General features: G+C 43.0%; 2 protein-coding genes across 2 annotated transcripts in view; one reads left to right on the forward strand and one right to left on the reverse strand.

Moving 5' to 3' along the window:
* The first annotated feature begins 1,393 nt into the window (after window positions 1–1,393).
* Window positions 1,394–10,487, forward strand: TTLL2 (tubulin tyrosine ligase like 2). The gene is made up of 2 exons (XM_024205822.2): window positions 1,394–1,452; window positions 8,798–10,487. Exon 2 carries the CDS (start codon window positions 8,820–8,822, stop codon window positions 10,485–10,487), a length of 1,668 nt encoding a protein of 555 aa, XP_024061590.1. The 5' UTR covers window positions 1,394–1,452; window positions 8,798–8,819.
* A 5,294-nt stretch (window positions 10,488–15,781) lies between these two features.
* Window positions 15,782–20,784, reverse strand: part of TCP10L2 (t-complex 10 like 2) — a 57,157-nt gene continuing 52,154 nt past the window's right edge. Inside the window, exons 16-19 of the mRNA XM_029911042.1 lie at window positions 18,905–19,045; window positions 18,045–18,129; window positions 17,593–17,713; window positions 15,782–15,971 (exon numbers count right to left, since the gene is read on the reverse strand). Coding sequence (XP_029766902.1) covers window positions 15,782–15,971; window positions 17,593–17,713; window positions 18,045–18,129; window positions 18,905–19,045 — 537 coding nt within the window. The remainder of the gene's footprint in view (window positions 15,972–17,592; window positions 17,714–18,044; window positions 18,130–18,904; window positions 19,046–20,784) is intronic.

The raw sequence follows: 20,784 nt of genomic DNA on the forward strand, positions 1-20,784 counted from the left end.
GAACCCCCCCCCCCCAAAGTATTCCTTTTTACAATTTTGTTCTCACACCACTTTCCTTCCTCAAATAGTATTTTCTAGTACCAGGATTCCTGTCCAAATTTCATCCATGTTGTGTCTAGCATTTCATATTATACCTTTCTTTACCTTCTAGTTTATAATTAAGTATAATTCATTATGTCTAGAAAAAACAACAACAAACAAAAACAGGAGAGATCCTTTACAACTCTGCCTCCCTGATGGCTCTGTCAATTCTGAAAAAAGGCTTGTCATTAATCACTCTGTTTGTTATATGTGTGACTAAACTATTATAGCAGTGGAATCCTCAGGAATGTTCACCATACATTCAGTGATTACAGATGGACTTTCAATAACATCTAGTTTACCTCCTGACTCCTTTACCGTTCTGTTGCATATTCTTAACACATGTTCATAGAATCATAGAATATCAGGGTTGGAAGGGACCTCAGGAGGTCATCTAGTCTAACCCCCTGCTCAAAGCAAGACCAATCCCCAACTAAATCATCCCAGCCAGGGCTTTGTCAAGCCTGACATTAAAACCTCCAAGGAAGGAGATTCCACCACCTTCCTAGGTAACCCATTCCAGTGCTTCACCACAATCCTAGTGAAAAAGTTTTTCCTAATATCCAACCTAAACCTCTCCCACTGCAACTTGAGACCATTACTCCTTGTTCTGTCATCTGGTACCACTGAGAACAGTCTAGATCAGGGATCAGCAACCTTTGGCATGCGGCTCGCCAGGGTTAGCACCCTGGTGGGCCGGGCTGGTTTGTTTACCTGCCACATCCGCAGGTTCGGCCGATCGCGGCTCCCACTGGCCGCGGTTTGCCGCTCCAGGCCAATGGGGGCTGCGAAAGCAGCGCGGGCCGAGGGATGTGCTGGCTGCCGCTTCCCACCGAGCGCTCTCCCGTCGACTCCTGTACTCCAGCACCACGAGAAGCGCAGGCAGAATCGACGGGGGAGCAGCAACAGTTGACTTACCAGGGTGAAGACACCACGGTAAGTCGATCTAAGTATGTCGACTTCAGCTACATTATTCACGTAGCTGAAGTTGCGTAACTGAGATCGATTCCCCCCTCCTCCCCCCCCCCAGTGTAGACCAGGGCTTAGTGTCCTTCAGCCCAATGTCCATTTGTGTGCATGCAACTTTGCATCTGTTGCTACAGCAGGTTTTTTCTATCATCATACTATCAAAATACTTTCAGTTACCTCCTCTCCTTCCTTCCAAAACTATTTGGCTATTTTTCATGCTGTGGACATGTCAAGCAATGACACCACAATGGCTTGCCACAGACACCATAGATTCCAACTGAAGCTACAATAGATGAAGCAGGCAGTATGCAACAAAATGCTGCTAGTATCGGGGAATCTCAGCACACAGGCTAGGCAGAGTCAGAACTGAAAGGATGGTCTTGTGGGTCAGGCACTGGACTGGAGATTTGTGTTTAGTTAGTGGCTCTGTCACAGACTTCCAGTGTGACGTGGGCAAGTCACATAATATCTCAGTGCCTCAGCTCCACCTCTGTAAAATGGGGATAATTACATCTCGGCCCCACAGGGGTATTGTGAGGGTAAGTTCAGATAGTATGGCAATGGGAGCCATAAAAATACCCAGTTAGACAGTTAACTTGAGATGCCTTAGTCAGGGCAGAGTGAGGTGAAGCATACGATAGCCTCATATGCGAATAACACGGCTGAGCTGTCTGGCAGAGCCAACTATCAAACTTGATCTATTCAGCCTGAACTTTTCAATTAGGCCGTGGATGAGCAGGCCCCATAAGTGAGTTAGAACTGTGGTGATTTAATATAAAGTTAATAAACCAAGCCTGTGCTATAGAACGACTCACAACATCAAAATATTGGTAGGGAGTTGAGCCAGGGAGGCCTCTGTGCTCCAGAGGGAAAACAAAGTGACGGTTGGTGTCACTGTGGCATGAAGCTTCTGGCCTTCCAGAGGAACATTCCACAAGCCTTGCTTTGGTTGACTGGGTAGTAAGCAGGCAAATCACGTTTGGATGGAATGAACTGAACCAGAGGCAGGACTCACTTGGAATCGCCATCCCCTCTCACCTCACGCTTGGCTGATGGCCAATCTATTATAATGCCACCAGCAACAACTGTGTTCACCCCAGTAGCTTCTATCACTGACTCCACCTGTATGAGGTTAATGAGTTCCCATTCAGGTAGCATGCTGAGCAATCCCAATATGTACACGCTGCAGGCTTGAAGGTACTGGAAAGATAACCACCAATCACGTGGACAGCAAACAGTTTATAAGCAGACTGCCACTAAATGCTGTGCATGATAGATGTTTATACCAGACAAATATTATACAGGGTCACAGCTTTGCAAGGTGCTGAGCACCCCCTGCAAGCTGCTGAGTACCTCCTGTCAGATGCTGAGTTCCCTCAGTTCCCAGGCCATGGCTGAGGAGACACTGAAATGCGGAGCGAGGGAGCAGAACTGAATTAGTTGGAGGAGGGAAGCAGAGAATAAATGATGGAGACGAGGGAAGTTACCAGTTTTTCTCCTTCTGGGACCTGGTCTCACACTTTGTGATCCTGTTTTCCTAGTTCGGTGCAGCTGAGATAAAAGTTTGATATGGAAGTTGGAGGCATTGATGAGAGCCCTGGCCCAAGCAGCAGCCACCGGGGGGTGGGGGGAGAGGAGAGGAGGCAGAAGGTGGGGCATCCTACTTTACCACCTGACTTTCTAAATTAAACTGAATATCATTAATATTAATCATTGTCTACATACATCCAGTGACTGCAGTAAGAGTCCTACACATAAAAACCAAAGCCCATCGCAGCGCCGCATGAAACCACAAAAGAGAATAAATTAAAAGCAACATAAGCTAAAGTTTGATATTACTAAGCCAAGGCTTTCATTGACTCCTATGGGAGTTTTGCCTGAGCAAGGCCAGCTGGGCTCAGTTTTGACACAGCAAGGCTGGCTGGCTTTGGCTCATGGAAATTAAAGAAGAGAAAGAGGAACCTATGGGCTGGTGACAGAAGCTGAAAGGACTCAATAAAACACTTCGCCTACTTCCATGATGCTGTCACTCTTTGCCTTTGTATACAGGATTGCTACTTTGTGTTGCTAGGCAACAATACTTCAACCCTCTTGGCCTGCCCTTGGAGACATCCAAGCAAGAAAAACCAATCAGACAGCTGTAGCTGCTGAATCAGGCAGCCTGCAAATCCCCCTTTGGCGTTTGCGAGCATAAAGAAGGGGTTTCCTTATGTTCGTATTTGAAAATTCAAGTGCATGTTGATGTTTGCTGATTCTCTACCTAGAGCCTGGAGTGTCCCGGCCAGCATGCATTGTTGATTAGGACAATTACCATACAGAGAATGCACCTGTCCAGAAGTGTAGATGTACCAGCGGGAGAGGTATGTGCACATTTTGAATTGATGAGTACAGTCGTGTGTGTGTTAAGCACTTTCTAGTCCTTGGCCTTTCTTGTGAAAGAAGGAATTTATACAGGGAAAAAAAAATCCTGTGAAAAGGATTTCATTCCCAGCTGATGATGGAGGACACACAACTGGGGTTGAGATCGTAAGGGTTAGAGATCTTCTTTGTTTCATACCAGATTCACAGAGATGTAATGATTTGTAAGATGCTGAATTCAACTGCATTTCAACTGGCAGAGTAAGAAAAGGGAGGTTTTTTTGTAAGTCTCTCTCGACTATCCTCAATAGTAGCGTTTTTAAATAAGAACAAGGTGCCAATAAATAAATATTTAGTATGCACCTGTCCAATACATCTTTTGTCCATTGTACAATGGCTTTTACAATATTAATTCCAACATAATGCAGCTATGGCTAGATTTGATGCCACAAAAACTCTTTTGTGCAAAGAAAATCAGTTATCTGAGCTAGCTTGTATGCCTCCTTGGAAGATATGCTTTAGTCAAACACAAGTTATTGGTACCAATATGGGATAACAGGGTCAAATTTGATAGCCTGTGATATACAGGATGTCAGACTACTAGATGATCCGATGATCCCTTCTGGTCTTGAAATCTACGAGCCAGGAGAGCTGGGAGAATAATGGATTTTTTGATTCATTGACAATTTCAAAAAGTTGAAAAAATTCATTTTGGGTCACACCAAAATAAAATAATTTAAAAAAAATGGGCAAATTGAGAAGTAAAAAGAAAAACATTGTTTGAGTCAAATGAAACATTTCATTTTGACCAAGCCAAAACAAGTTATTTCGATGTTGACCATTTTAAAATGTTTTAGAATTTAAAAAATTAAATTAAAGAAAATTTTGAAACAAAATCATTTCAAATTCAAATGTTCAATTTCAAAAGTGAACTTTTAAAACTGGACACCTGTACAGTAGTTCATTGCAATATCATCAGCATACAGTTATTTGTTACGGAGTCACTGCAGCACAAGTATTTTTTATTTAAAATACAAGGAAATACATTAGCCTCTCAGATACCACTGTGTGAGAACTGTGGGCAGATGTTAACTTTTAATGGAAACTACTGCAAGTGCACTGTGCAACAATGATTGCAAATAGGTGGAGCTTAAAATTATTATATTTTCATAATTTGCAAAAGAAAATTGAGCAACTCAGGCAAATTCATCTGAATGAAAGGACATTTGTACAGTGATTCACACATTTATAGGAAAAAAAGTAGTCAAATTTGTGTTCACGCATTTAGCTATCACTAGATGATAGTTCTCCTCTCATTGTGCTTAAATTGTGTTCCTTATATCTGAAATCTTTTTATTGTTTTTGCACTCCATATACACTAGATACTGAGTTTTCAAGGAATTTGGTGTTATTTGTTATGTCTAGGCTTGCAAAGCACTTGTCTTTCCAGTCAACTTCCCTCTAAGTGTAAATGGCAAGAAAGGTTTTCCATTGACACAACCTGACATGAGCAAACCACTGTCAACAGCTTTATTGGTTAGGTATTGTTAGCAGCCAATAATGAGTCATTTACAATGTGTTAGTTAAGACTCCTTGGTGGCAGCATTTACTGTGCTCAGTAGTCATATAATACGGTGCCTTTCAATGAAGGGTTGCTAGTAGCACTACTGATCAGTGCATAACACACACACACACAACTAACTGCAACATTTAAACTATGACTCAGAGCTGTCAAGCTTGGTCAATTCAGTTAAAAGTTATTTGGAATTTAGTATTCCTTGTCAGGGGAGCTGAGTCGGAGCCTAGGAAATTTGCAGCACGAATGTTTCTTTGCAGGGCTTTTTAAATGGACGATTAATATGTATCGACAAAGGCAATTTTATAAGAGAGAGTGGAACTTTAGGGAAGAAGATGGAGGCAAGGACAATAACTATCATGTACTTACATCACTGGGGGCTGCCATGGCAATGTGTGTTCTGCCCCAGCAGTGTCCACCACACTCCTGGGACCTTAAAGAGAATAGAAAATAGACATTGGTGGGCTGCTTTCCCATATACCCAAGTAAATCTACTTACATCACTACCCACATGGTTCCCCTCAATCCCATCTCCCAAGAGTGGTACATTCCCTGAGGACTCTGCCTTATGTGTAGGAGAGAGATGGGGAGGAGGAATTCCTGAGTCACCTGAAGAGGCTCAGAGGGGTGTCCTCAATCCAAACCTGGGCCAGGCTGACTTCCATCTCTGGCTCAAACACAAGAGAGAAGGAAGTTATAAATTCAGCTGCAAAACAACAGAAAAAAATATTCATTTATTTATTAACTACTTTGTTTTACTATAAATAGTGTTGAGTAACAGATTAGAAATCATGAAATGAAGAAATTCAGCCCCAGTTCATGGGTCCTCAATAGTTTCTGCTCCCACTGGACAGAGATTCTCCTTGTCCTCTTTCAACAGGGATCACACTATTCTTCACCTTCCTGCCACTTCCCCCCCGTCCCTCCCCCCCTTGTACACAGCCATTTCCCTATCACCTACAGGTGGTGCCATAGGAGAAACCAGGCCTTCCCTCTACTCAGGGTCCAGCCCTGGGGTCCTCCTGTGACATAGCTGCCTGACTCAAACACTAACTGTGTTGCTTCACTGCTTCCCGGGGCCACTTCCTATGATGTCTGTCTCTTGTTAGGCCCTTCTCCTCAGCCTCTTGCCATCAATCCTCTGCTGAAACCCTCCTGGGTTTTGGTCCCAGTTCCCTGTCAGGGGCACCACCTCCAGGCTCGGTTCAGATGCCTGGTCACTGGAGGGCACCACTGCTGTCCCCATATCTCTCCCAGCCACTGCCCTGCCTCTCAGCTTTCTCCCTTGACAGAACAGCACAATTTGCCTTTGAACCTGGCTTCTTCTTCCCAGCAGACCTGGCTCCAGTCCCACAGTCTGGGCGGCAAGTCAAACCTAGATGAGAGCTGGTCCTGAGTTCTTCCTAAAGTCCTAACTTGTCCTGTGCACATGGCACCACTGAAGATAGCACCAGACCATTCATACCTGTTTCAAGTTGCAACAATGAAATTCTCTAAGGCAGACAAGGATTAAAGCTCACAAAAGAAAGATACTTAGTGTGATGAGCCGACAGCGCCAGTTGACAACAGCACAAGGCTCAGGTAACCAATACATGTACGCCGGACAAGAATGTCACTGAATACTGGAAGAGGGTGGGAAATGGTTTTCCCATCCTGCAAGAATTTTTTGAGGGTTTGAAATTTTTTTCCATCCTGAATTGGGGGAAAAAAGTCAAAATCTTGAATATTTTGGTGGACTGAAAAATCTGAAAAAAAATTCAAATCAGGTCAATTGAAACATTTCATTTCAACTGTGCCTTTTCTTTTCAATTGAAAAACAGAACTTTTCAACAATTTAGATTTTTTTTTCAAAAATATTTCAAAGCAGGAAATTTGTCAAACCAACCACTTTTGGTGAAAAGTTTCAGTTTTGACAAATTGCCATTTCCCCATAAATACTCTATCACAGGAAAGGAGGGGCGAGGGAATGCTGTGAGGTGTGACACGCATCCTAGGTTTCTATGGCAATTTAGAATGTATGGAATTTACATTCTGGGGATTGTTTCAAAAGTTGGGAGTTTAAACCTCAGGAGAAAAGATTCTCAACCTTTAAAAATATACCAAGATGTCAGTCTGAAAACAGTTTGAGCAGAGGATTGACCACTGTATAGCTGATGTGCATGTCTTGGGAAACATCAGACCTGTGCAGACACTAAGGCTTTGTCTACACTGGCAAGTGAACGACAAAACTTTTGTCGTTCAGAGGTGTTAAAAAAACACCGCCCCCGAAAGACAAAAGTTTTGTCGAGGAAAAGCGCCGGTGTGAACAGTGCTTTGTCAGCAGGAGTGCGCTCCTGCCGACAAAGCTACCGCCACTCGTTGGGGGTGGAAGTTTTTTGTCAGCAGGAGAGAGATCTCCCGCCAACAAACAAACAGCGGCTACACTGTGCACCTTTTAGCGGCACGGCTGTAGTGGCATGTCTGTGTCGCTATAAGCGGCATAGTGTAGACAAAGCCTAAGAATTGTGATTAGGAAAATTCCTTTCTTCTTTTATTTTCTAATGTTGTTACATTCCAAGAGTAAAATTTAATGTCCGTTTCTGGAGGCCCCATCCTGGGGGATTTCAGAGTGTGGAATGGTAAAATAGGTAAGTTCATGCTGATCTTAAGGGCATGGATTTCAATGGCAGACATGATGCCTTGTAGAATTGCTCTCCCCCTAACTGCAGTCTCTCCTCCTTTCTAGATGTAAAGGAGCTTCTGCAGCAGGTTTGGGGGAAGGGCAGAGCACTGCCACAGAAGCAGCAATACCCCCTAAGACAGATATCGACTGGGATTTTGTGCCCTCCACAGACAGCAGGGACAACAGAGCTTTCAAGTTGTACCCCATTTCTTTATATTTAGAATGAATTGGGGTGGTGTGTGTGTGTGGTGGGAGGGTGGGAAGGGAGTGTCTTATTTAAAAGTTAATTTCCCCAGGAAACTAGAAGAATTAAAATGCATTTCCAACTCAAAGGAGCTGGCATGCACCATCTGCTGTGCATATTCTGAAATGGTGCATCATTTGGAGTTTACATTAATTCCTATAGGAGATTATTTACAAACCCCAGGGAGTATGAACTCCTCTGCAGGAGGGCAATGAGAAGGAACAGTATATGGAGCTCTTCAGGAAGGAGGAAAAGCTTCACTGATAACAGCAAAGTATTAGGTAGACCAGCCAGGTGATACCAGGACTTTAGGCTGAGATCCAAAGCCCACTGAAGCCAATAGAGTCTTTCCATTAACTTCAGTGGGCTTTGGATCGGGTCCTAAGATCTTGTCTACAGTGGGGTTTTCCTCAGAAAAGGGTTTGATAACATGGTGGTAAAATGTCTGATCCTTGTCTAAGGCAACTGTTGGGAATTATGGGTCCTAAATTACTAGTGTAGACAAGGTCTAATAGGGGAAGTTATGATCATTGGACTGAACAATGACATTGTAAAATAATAGATATCTGTGAATTACAAAAGCGCAAGCCCAATACTGCTAAGATTGGCCACTTTAAATTAAAAAGCAAAGCAAAAGGAAATATATGGACATTCAATTTGTTAGAGACAGCCGTGTTTCATGCTGCCTTAAAGTTTTCTGAAACCAGTATTGTACATGAGGCTTGTACAATTGCTCCTTCAGCAGTAAATAAAGCTTTGGACTCCATTTTTCATTTGCAATTTGCACATTCATGGCAGAAAGACCCATGGGAGAGAGAGGCTTTGGGTGTGCCGAGATGTATATGATATGTTTCAGCTCAATTTGTGACAACCATTTATTTATTTATTTCCCTCCTGATAATTCTTTTTCAGAAAATAAGGCCCACACAATGGCATATGACCATGATGCAGAAGACATCCTGAAGCCTCTGGTCTTCCGTCTCCACGAGAGCGTTCCTGAAGCAGTCCGTGAGGTCTTACTGGAACGTGGTTGGAGTGAATTTGATGAACAAGAGCAAGATGAAGCAGACTGGAATCTGTACTGGCAGAACTCCCCTTTCCGTATGACTGACCACCGAAGCATTAAACCATGGCAGAGGCTCAACCACTATCCAGAAACAGTGAGGATCACAAGGAAAGACTATCTGGCAAGACATCTGAAACGCATGAAGGGGATTTATGGACCATCTCTTTATGAGTTTAGTCCAGTGGCATTCATCATGCCTAATGACTATGTCAAGTTTATAGCACAATACACCAAGGAGAGAGAGTCACAGGGCAAAAAGCCAAGCTATTGGATTTGCAAGCCTGTGGATTTGTCTCGTGGAAGGGGCATACTCATTTTCCAGGACATTAAAGACTTTGTATATGATTGCATGGTCATTGTGCAGAAGTACATTAGTAACCCTTTGCTTATTTCTGGGTACAAATGGGATCTCCGCCTCTATGTCTGTGTCACCAGTTTTTGCCCCCTTACCATTTACACTTACGAAGAAGGGCTGGTGAGGTTTGCCACTGAAAAGTTTGACCTCGGTTCTCTGGACAACGTCTATGCCCATCTGACAAACACCAGCATCAATAAATTTGGTGCCTCATACAAAAAAAATAAAGAAGGGATCGGCCGTGGCTGCAAATGGACATTCAGCAAATTCCGATCTTACCTACGCAGCCATGAGGTGGACGACCTGCTTCTGTGGCGGAGAATAAACAACATCGTAATGCTGACCCTGCTTGCTATAACCCCTTCTGTTCCATTGACGTCCAATTGCTTTGAGCTCTTTGGGTTCGACATTCTGATCGATGACACATTCAAACCATGGCTTTTAGAGGTAAACTACAGCCCAGCCTTGCGCCTAGACTGTTCCATCGACACAACAGTGAAAAAAAGACTTCTCCATGATATCATTGAATTGCTAAATTATAAGCAAACTGACACCTTGAGAGAAAACAACGGGCCTGGCACTAAAGCTTCATATGCTGGTAGAACACATATCCCCTTGACGACACAGGGTGAAAATGCAACAGATGACGCTCCCAATTTCCTTGCTTCTAGGCAAGAGAGTGAATGCACTGCCACTTCTGCAGTGCAGTCTCTCTTGGAGGTTGCAGGAGGTTCGTTTAAGAAGGAGGCCATAGTGATGGGGAAAATGGCCAGAACATATCCAAGGAAAACACTAACCTCACAGCTCCGGGAAAGGATGAACAGGCCGAAAACATCTTCGCAATCAAAGGCGGCGTCTAAAAGCAAACAGCTGCCAGGAGCTAGACACCCTGCACATGCATCTGTCCAAGTCACCCATTGGTTGCCTACCACTGAGTTATGTAACTACAAATTAACTATTCCTCCATATTTTCTCTCCACTAAAGACAAAAGGCCCTTCCCTCGAGTAGGTGATTTTGTCCTTATATTTCCTTTCAACGATGCTGCGCTTGAAGCCTCCAGAAATGGAATAGATGTAAAAAGCATTGTGCAAGAAATACACAAGTTAATGAACAAACAGTTGCCCCCAGGACAGCAGAAAGTAAAGAAGAGAAAAGATTATTTAACTTTTAGATAACTCAGTGGATGTTAGGATATAAGCTGCCACACAATGAAAGAGGAAGACAATAACCAGATATGAATGGTGCTATTGACACATCTTAGCTGGTGGTTTAGTTTGAAGATGGTGGGTATGTGCGGAAGTCATCTCAGAAATAGGGATCTTGCAAAACCACACACAATTTGAAAATGTCTCTTGTAATTTAACAATGACACTAGGAAATTATTTTTTTAAATAAAAGAATGAATTGCATAATTAATTTATACAGTATTCTTCTGCCTGTGAAATAGTCCCAAAATGAAAATATAAAGTTGTATATTCTTTCAAAAGCTTTAAAAATCTCAATCTTTGCTTTTGTTTATGAGTCATTTATTAAGTCCTACCCTTCGTTGCCAATAGCTTTTCTTTTCCTGCCTGGGAGGCTTTATAACTATAAAATGTTGGTTAGTTTACCCCCTGAAGCATGCAACTTGGATATCCATGTCCCATAGTTTACAGTGTTATTAATGGTCATAAAACTATCAAGTCTCTTTAAGAATTCAGTACACGATCTCATACACTGAGCTTTTGGGCAGTCACAGCTGCAAACTGACTACATGTTGTGTGAAGAAATACCATCCAAATAGAATTACGTTCATTTTATTGAAAAATGGGTTTCTGCAGAAATTCTTATGAAATGTAATTTCAAAAATATCCTACATGCTGATCCAGACTGGTTTTCAAACCCACTTCTCAAATACTAAACAAAGAATCCCTAACAGTCTTTGTGAGGTAGAAAATATTATAATTAAGTCTCCCACGGCAACAGAGGAATTTAATATTGGAGCTGCGATGAGACCACCAAGTGCCATTTTTGGAACACCAGATAAAATCTCTCCCACAGACACAATACATTATATACCTGCTGGGGCCTTACTAATGTTAAACAGTTACTCAGCTTTGTTATGCCATAATTACGCAGCCTTACATCAGACTGCGGGTTTAACACTTTTTGTGCAATAAACTGAGAAGGGAGAAACCCCCCCTCCCCCATTAACACTGAATTGAAACATTTGAGCTCCTTGTGCATCTCTACTGCCACCAACTGTCTGTCTGGCAGTAACTGCATCTGCTTGATCTACAGAAGTACATTCTCATTTTGTTCCAAACATTAGGCAAAATTCGGACTGCCGTGGCATCTAAGTCTGATGCCAGAAAATCTGTGGGTAACAAAGAATTGAAGTGTTGCAACTGTATTCTATCTCCCTACAAAGTCACCCCTTACAGCTTCTATAATAAGAATCACAGAGGGATGTTTGGGGCTGGCTTGTTCTGTGTGTTTAGGGTTGGTAAGACTCTGATCCTGCAAATGGAGTATGCAGCCACACTGATACAGGTTATTTGTGCTCTTAGAAGGAATCATCTGTGGCTGGGAAAGGCCATTGTCAGTCGGAATACAGGGCAGAGGGGTTTTGCAGCATGAAGGATTAGAGAAGAGAGGGGTGTGAGGAAGAGGTAGGGAGCTGTCTTTTTGTATTAAGAATAACCAAATCAGGGCTCATTTTTACTATGTTTTTATTTCCATTGAAGGTGTTCTGGTTACGGCATGAGCTACATAGCTCTTGTGATTTATGCCATCACCTTTTCCCTCTCTCTGAGAGAAAACTAGTCTTGTGCTATTTATTTTGATGGTTCCTTTGCTTTTATACTATTCAGCATCTCCTGAGGCTTACTTTCTAGCACCCCAGGTCAGACAAGACAACAAAATTACCATTAAATATTCGTTCCTACTCTCACCCAAAATGGTTATACTATGGGCAATTGCAGCTGTAAAGGGTTCTACGAGCTAGGCTCTGGTTTGCCACTACCCCAGGCAGTATGGTGCCAGGCTCCTGGGAGAGCTAGCAAAATGATTTGGGGTGTGGTATCATTAACATGCACAGGACATGCAGCTCTAAATCCATCAGACCCAGATGGTGCAGTGTCCACTTTCCTAGTGCCTGGCCAGGACAGGGACTTAGAGCGAGTTGCCTGAGACTCAGTCTAGACAAGACATAGGTGATACTAGTGGGTTGGAACCTGGGGATACAACAGAAGTAGTTCCCGCCCTGTGCCTGAAAGAGATTTTGCTTATCTTTTCTCCAAGATGTTTGCAATTTGGGGGTGCTACTGGTGAAGCTTTTGGCCCAGAGAACCTTTTTTACCTGCATATGGTAAGTAGTGCTCAAATTATGGGGGGAAAATAGGGAGTGGCTTTAATGTAAACAGTAGTGAGAAGTAAGCGGGAGTCATAAGACAGAAGTGAGGTAACCACTAAAAGTAGTATGGGGGCCTGCCCCTCCCTCCCCAGCCCCACCATAATTCAAGCATAGCTGGTAAGACATTTGTGACGTTTTATTTTGGATCAAGAGCCTGCCAAGGAAATACCATACTTTTGTGACTTTTATTGGGATTACTGCAATGTATTTTTCATCTACATGAGCCTATACATGAAGGCCATGTGGAAGTTTTGGTAATGGACAAGGCAACTATATAACTATTAGATGGGTATTACTCAGAGGAAATATTTTACACCAGTTTTTTGTTGACTTTACTGTTCTCACTTTTACTTCTGGGTCCAATTCAAGGTGCTGACTTTGATCTGTAAAGCCCTACAGTACATAGTTTAGATTAGAGCCTGGTTACTTGAGAAGGTGCCTCTCCTCATGTACCACAATGTAAATGTCTTTATGTCACTTACAGAGTATACTATTACCCATGGCACATTTAAATAAGAACAATCATATAACAGTACAATGCCTCCAGCATCTAATAGTAGCCAACACAAACAATCCCAAACGACACCCTCAGAGAAAGCCTGGGTAAACAGACCTTACAATAAGAACAGGAGTACTTGTGGCACCTTAGAGACTAACAAATTTATTAGAGCATAAGCTTTCGTGGGCTACAACCCACTTCTTCGGATGCAACCACTGTGACGGGTTGGATCACAGAAACCCCCTTGGGAGCTGCCACCCGATGTGCCAAGACTACCCCTGCTTCTGTTTTCCCTGCCAGTTCAGGACTCCAGCACCCCGTCTTGCTGAGTCAGACACTCCTGTCTGGCTCTAACACAGACCAAGGATCTGGATCACTTGTCCCAAAGCTGCAAGGTTACCCAAAAACAGCTCACAGGAGTGTGCTTGTCTTTAGCACTCAGATGCCCAACTCCCATCCGAAGAAGTGGGTTGTAGCCCACGAAAGCTTATGCTCTAATAAATTTGTTAGTCTCTAAGGTGCCACAAGTACTCCTGTTCTTTTTGCGGATACAGACTAACACGGCTGCTACTCTGAAACCAGACCTTACAATGTGCCCTTAAAGGCAACTGATTCAGGCTGTCAGATCTCTCCACTGTGAATGCTCTGCAGCCCTTCGTATATGGGCCTGCCCAGCCCTGATTGACTGCTCCTCTCAGCCCTTCTCTGATTGGTTGCCTCCCACACAGGGCTAACCCCTTAGAGCCCAGTGTGGGGCAGGCACCCCATAACAGGATTATAATTAATGGTGCAAACAAGCAGATTTCTAGATACTTAGTCATGATTTAAGGATAAAAGTGACAAGCAAAAACCACCAAACATTTCCTCAATGCCCGTAAATGAGCACAAATCAGCTGCTTCATTGATGATCAGTAAATTTTTTAAAAAACAGTATTCTTAGGAATAAGCTTGATGTTTCTCATTTGCAGATGCAAACGCCATGTCTATTTTCCTAACCTGATTGAATGCAGTTTTCAATGACAGCTTTGCTGTGATGGCTATTAGCCTCGTTTCAGCCTTTATGTAGCAGCAAGATGTATTACCCTGTAACAAAGGACATGGAATAGAGATCTTTTTGGATTTCTTAAATAAGCTGCCTTTCGCAAGCTATGTAGAAATGAATTAAAGATTACGATAGTGAAAAGCACACAATTCTAAATAGTTTATTTTACACATAGGGAGTAAAAGGAATAAAATTACAACTATGTTATCACACCCGAATCACATTAAAAAGTATTCATCATCAAATGCTTAGAAAAGAGTAATTACATTTATACACACTGTCATCTGTGATCAATATTAATGGGAAATAACTTGTTTTATACACTTTCTGTCTAGTCAGACTACATCTTCCAGACTGCACAGTAATTTGAATGCAAATTTGTTTGTATTCTGAGCTGCAAGAAACAAAACAGAAAAATGAACAATTGCATAATCTTGCAATTATTTTACACTTGCATGTGAGGAAAGAATAAAGGTAGATTGCTAGGCATCTGCAGGACTTTACACATGTATTTTGGGTGCTGGAGTCAAAAGAAATTAAATAATGCTAGAGAGAGAGAGACAGAGACAATCAACAAGAAATATTTTTAAAATTAAAGACTTCGGTCCAGATCTTCATGGAGTGTAAATCAACATGGCTCTATTGAAGTCTGAGGAGCTGGACCATGGTCTTTAGATGTTTACTTAATAAACTGTGTTCACATTAATGATTTTGTTTAATGCAGCATGTCTGGGTGGATCTATCATGCTGAATAATAAAAACAATATTTTTTACATTTATATGGTGTCTTTCCAAAGGATCTCAAAGTGCCTTACAGCTATGGGGTATACATACAACACCATTGAAATGCAGGCACTTCTGGGGTAGACAGAGGAGCCAACTAGCACCCGAGTAAGGGGAAGGGAAATTTTGGGCAAGGTCATCAGGCAAACACCTGGTGGAAAGGAAAGTACCATGGGTTGGTTAATGTCTATTCAGGGCAGACATGAGTGCAGTTTTAGAAGCCTCATTCAAGAAACACCCACCCAGAAAGCTGTAGTTTAACTAAAATTCAGTGAATGCAAGTAAAATTCAATCCTACATATCTACTTGGAATGTGAACTTATGGTCCACGTGACAAAGTGGACCATATCATATCATATGCTTTTCATATCTAGGCATATCATATGCTTAGTCTCCAAGTCCATCCCCTTCTTCCTTACACCCGGTGGGAAGAAGTGAAATGTTCTCCACACTGCAATTTCTGGTTTTCCTTGAGACGCGTGACATTCATTTATGATTTTAGAGAACACAACTTGTTATGAGCCTGATCCTTAATTGACTTTGAGAGGAGTTGTGGGTGCTCAGCGCCACTCACAGTCAGGCCCTAATTCTTTCAAGGAACAGAAAGGCAGGCAAAGGGACAAGGAACAAAACACATCAGACTTGTGCACTTCCGGGGGATACAGATATCTACACTGTAAAATAATAACCAATCTCAACCAGAAACTGGCTTGAACAACCTACATACAACACTGTGCCTAGAGCAGATGAATCACTTCTTATTGAGGATGATGTTGCCCTCTTCGTCTTTGATTCGCACCCGTCCAGAGGAATACTTTGTTTCCTGTTGGCCACTGGAGTACACAGTCTTTATAGTGCCATCGGGGTACTCCCTCCTCTTGAACTGTGATGTGTGAATCTCCTTCTGTCCATTACTGAACATCACCATTTTATTGCCGTTCCTGAAAAAAATGACAATCGATAAAGTATTCAGCCATGTACAAAAACCCAGATTCCCCAGGGGTGTATAGTACATCCTGACCAGGAGCGGTGGAAGCTCCCTAAAATGGGGGAGGAGGGACTGGCACCCAAACCGTGGCCCTGCCCCTCCATGCCACCTTTCCCCCCTTGAGGCCATGCCCCCATGCCACCCCTTCTCCCTGAGCCTCCACCCTCACACCACTCCTTCCCCTGAGGCCCTGCTCCCGCACCGCCTCTTCCCCCCAAGACACCCCCCCACACTCACTCCTCCCCACCTCCTCCCCCTGTCGCTTGGTCTTATGGTTGGTAAAAAGTGATGGGGCCATGACCCCCTGTTCACCCCTGTTCTGGCTCCCCTGATCCTGACAGACTCCAGCAGTGGAAAATACACTGTGGGGAGGCTGCTACAGTATAATAGATAGCTGCAGAAACCAATGCTGAGGGCCAGGGCTGCCTCCAAAGTGGCCAGCACTGGACAGGGAAGGGGCGTGGATATACTGAATCAACACATTCCAAGAGCTGCTTCCAACAGTGGGGCTTTGATGGAGTCCCATCCATAACTTAAAACTGCTCCCTGCAGGTGAAAGCAACAAGGGAGGTGAAGCTGCAATTATGCTCCGTGAAATGAATCCTCCCTATGGTGGATAGGCCCAGGCTGGTGCAAGGACACACGATTGACATCTTCTTGTGTTCACATGGGTGAAAGTAGTCCTAATGTTATATACACTGCTGCAGGAGACGGACAGGGTGCACAGGAATGCATCACTGAGACTGAATGTTCTTATGAATATATCTTATGAATATATATAACACATCAGATGGAAGCTTTCCCCTCCAAGTTTCAGCACAGCTCTGATCTTCAACCACCCAAACGTAATAGCATTTACAGAAGAACTGCGGTTCTCAGCAGTTCTCACAATGTGGTCTTCATCACAGAGATATGTCAGTATGTAAACTTAACTCAAATAATAATGAACAACATAATCTGCACTTACAGAGCACTCTTCATCCAAGAATCTTAAAGCACTTTACAAACAGTGGTTCTCACAATACCCCTGTGATATATGCAGTGATAAGTATTATTATTACTCATTTTTCACTGAGGCACAGGGAGGTGTCACTTGCAATGACTTGCCCAAGGAGAGAGAGTCAGCCACAGAGATAAGAATAGAGGCCAGGAGTCCAGATCTTCAGTCCCCTGCTCTATGCACTAGCCCAGTGCACCTGACCCTCTGGTGCCTTGCCCCTTGCGTAACAAGTCATTACAGCTGAACAAAGTGAGTCTAAAGTGCTACTAAATCAAATCACACCCACTGTATCCAGCTGCAAATGACTATACAAGATGCAAGGCCGTGAAGAATCATCCCCAATGCTTCGCTCTGGTAAAAGCTTTCCTCCAGTCGTACTCCAAATCCTGTCTCTTTTCAATTCTTCTGAAACCTCCGAACAAATCGGTATGTACTGAAAACAAAACAACCCTCTCGTTTGTAAAAATGAACCTTGTAAGACACAAACGAAAGCTGTAACCTTCAGCCCTCCCACCAGGAGAGCCAGTATACATCTGCTCAGTACCCCAGTCATGTCACCTCACAGGATACTTACTTTTCTATTTTTACTACTGTACCATCTGGAAAAACCGTTTCCTCAAGCCCACCATCATAGAAGCGTTTCATTGTCTGATCTGGGAACACAATTTCTTTGGTGCCATCTGGGTGGTGTTTTTCTGTAGAAAACAATATTTTTAAAATCAATTTAGAAACTCCATCATGTTGGTTTATATGAAACTACAGCATGTTCTTTCACAAGACACAGGGATGAGGAATGAACTTTATAGACGATAACCTATTAAAAATGGTAAAGAATAAATAATGATAAGCATCGAAACGGTGCTTTTACATCTGTAGATCTCAAAGCAAATATCGATTATCCACGTTTTATAGATGGGGAATCCAAGGGACAGAGTGGTGACGTGAAAAGTCCCAGTCTCCCAGAGTTAGAGTCAGGCCATTTTTTATAAGAAGATACTCCTGCAAAAGTTATGAGCTACCACATACCTATCTGATTGTTAGGGAACTGCAGCACCTCCAAGCCATTTGGATAAGTGGTATGGGTTGTCTGTGCATCTGCATAATAATAAATCTGCAAGGACAGTGAAGAGTTTGTATTTTGTTTCTAATATTTTAATAATGGGATACAGTTATAACAACGTTTTTAAAAATCTCTCACAGAAAAATGATTTTGAATTAACGTAGGGTATTTGGAATACGCACAAGTAACTGTATTTATATTTCAACTCCTTCCTCTCCTCCTTCCCTCACATATAGGATGTGTCCCAATTTTACTGCTTTCTCCTCTACAACATCCAAATGATCAACACAGTTGCTAAAATTATCTTCCTTGCCCACTGGATCCTTCCTCTTGCTCCTCCTTGCACACGTAATGAAGTGTAAAATTCTCATCCTACCTTCAAGAACCTGTTCAACTCCACCCCAGCTCACATTACATTATTATCTCCTATTTGTATTATGGTAGCACCTAGAGGACAGGAGCCTATTGCACTGGCACCCTACAAACGTATAATAAAGAGACACTCCCTGCCCCAAGGAGCCATGTCTCACACTTTGCTTTGTATCATGGTTTCCATTTCCACCTGCTCCACCAAAGATGTCAGCATCAGTGCGCCATTTGTTCCATCTTCTACTGCTATCTTGGCATCTTTTCACTCTTCCACTTGTCTGTGGGGTAGACTCTCTAGCCCAGGTCACCAAGCCACCCTGCTTCTCCTTCAAATCTCTACTAAAAAGTCTCTTCTTCTACCATGGCCACAAGATGTAGGGCCTTGTAGTACTAGTCAATCTGCATAAAATATTGACAAGCTTTTTTTAAAAAAAAGAAAATACAGGTGTTTACACACCACTCTCTGATCCGGCATGACCTTCTTTACATCTCCATTGAAAAAAGTAACCACCGTCATCCTTTTATCAGCACTGATCTCTTTCTTGGTACCGTTGCGGAAAGTAATGATTCGACGGCCATCAGTAAGCACCTCTTCTACCTTTAAACACACAAAATACCCTGCATAAGAGAAACAAAATGGGCCAAACACCCCTCTCAGCTACACCAGTGCAGCCTCAGTGCAGTCAGTAACGTTGCAGTGGTGTAACTGAAATGAGAGTTTGCTGCTAAATATTTCATTAACACAGGGACCTGAGGCTATGCTGCAGCCCTTCGAAGCTTATTTCTATAGCATGGGTAAGTAATTCCTACGTCACCTGTGTGCCAACACAGAAACCTCAACATTGTCTATCTCTCCCCCCCCACCTCCAAATGCGGGCTTTGGCAGGTTGACCAGATTGCTATTTCCTCTCATTCAGTCTGAGTTTCAGAGCGCCGGCAAGCACTGTGATTTCAGTGAAGGATGACAATTCTGCAGCTACTCAGTTGGAGTGAGCTAAAACTCCTGATTAAGACAATCTAGTTAGTCTGCATATATCTCCACACAAGTCAGAACAAACTGAGTCCCCCACCAAGAAACCTAGGATCTGGGTGGAGGGGACCAAAATGATCTGATCAGATAAGCTGGCATATGGTGGTAACATATGCAGATGGCAATTTTACTTCCAGATAATGTGACCCCATTAACAAGCACTTCAGCTCTATGGAAGCTAAATTTGCTGTATGCAGAGAGCCCCTGGGAAATCACTCAAGACCACTTGACAAGCAGACAGTGAACACATCATCCGTGTACGCTTCTGCAGCTGATGTGTTTATCAGATGAGACCTGCTGTCTAGCAGAACCTCTAGTTAACCCAAGCAGGCTTGGCTGGAGTCACTAGGGTAGCTGCTTCTGGTCATCAGGTTGCATTGATTTACATAACACAATCCATTCAGTGAAATCCCAGTGGAGGAGGTAGTCAGAAGAGCTGTGCCTTAACTCTACCATATGGCGCCAGTGTCATAAGCCATTCCTCATGGGAAAGGAAAGTCATGAACAGGAGAGAGGAGGAATACAAAAAGGAAGGGAGGAGGAAGAGAGGAAACTAGGGCTTCCCAAAACAGGCATTGTAATGAATACTTGGGACAATATTTTTATTTAAATGCAATTGTATTCAAAGATGCCTGGATAATAACTGAAATTTGTTACGAAGAACACTTTAACAAGAAGTATTGCTACTAAGAGGTCCACGTGCGTTAGGGTGGGTGTTAATGTCTCGTTCCACCTTTAATGCCATAACACCTCTCTATCCCATTTCTCTAGCCCCCCCAAACAAGCCCAGAACAACTCTTGATTTTATGAGCTGAAAGAAGTGGTGAAAATGCCTAATCTTTTCATGATTGTTTTCCTTTCCAGATGCAGAACTACAGGTCCTGCATTTGCTACTTCTGTGAGAAGGAAGTGTGACAGGTAGAGGCTGTCAGAGCCCATCTCAATAACAACTGTGAAGAGTTGGTGGTCTCTGGCCAGTCCCCACCAGCCAGACAGTATCTACATCACATAAACTCCCATTAAAACAACCGTCATTAATTGACACCCTCATTGGTAGCATTTGCAGAGAGGTCTAGAACTGAATGGACATGAGGAATGAACTAATGTCTCATGCCTTAAGCCCTGGTCGATGCCAGAAAACTGACCCATAGCTGACAATGGGTCCCCCCTAAATTAGTGCTGAAAACAGTTTAATGGGACAAGACGGTTTGTAGCAATGTTACACAAGAGTTGGCGGGAGCCTGGGTGCAAGTCTCAACCGCACTTCCTGTAATGGCATTGGAAAGAGGGCTGCCCAATCCATGCAA

This window comes from Terrapene carolina, unplaced genomic scaffold (assembly GCF_002925995.2).
Source record: "Terrapene carolina triunguis isolate 2854851 unplaced genomic scaffold, T_m_triunguis-2.0 Scaffold85, whole genome shotgun sequence".
Lineage (NCBI taxonomy): Eukaryota > Metazoa > Chordata > Testudines > Emydidae > Terrapene > Terrapene triunguis.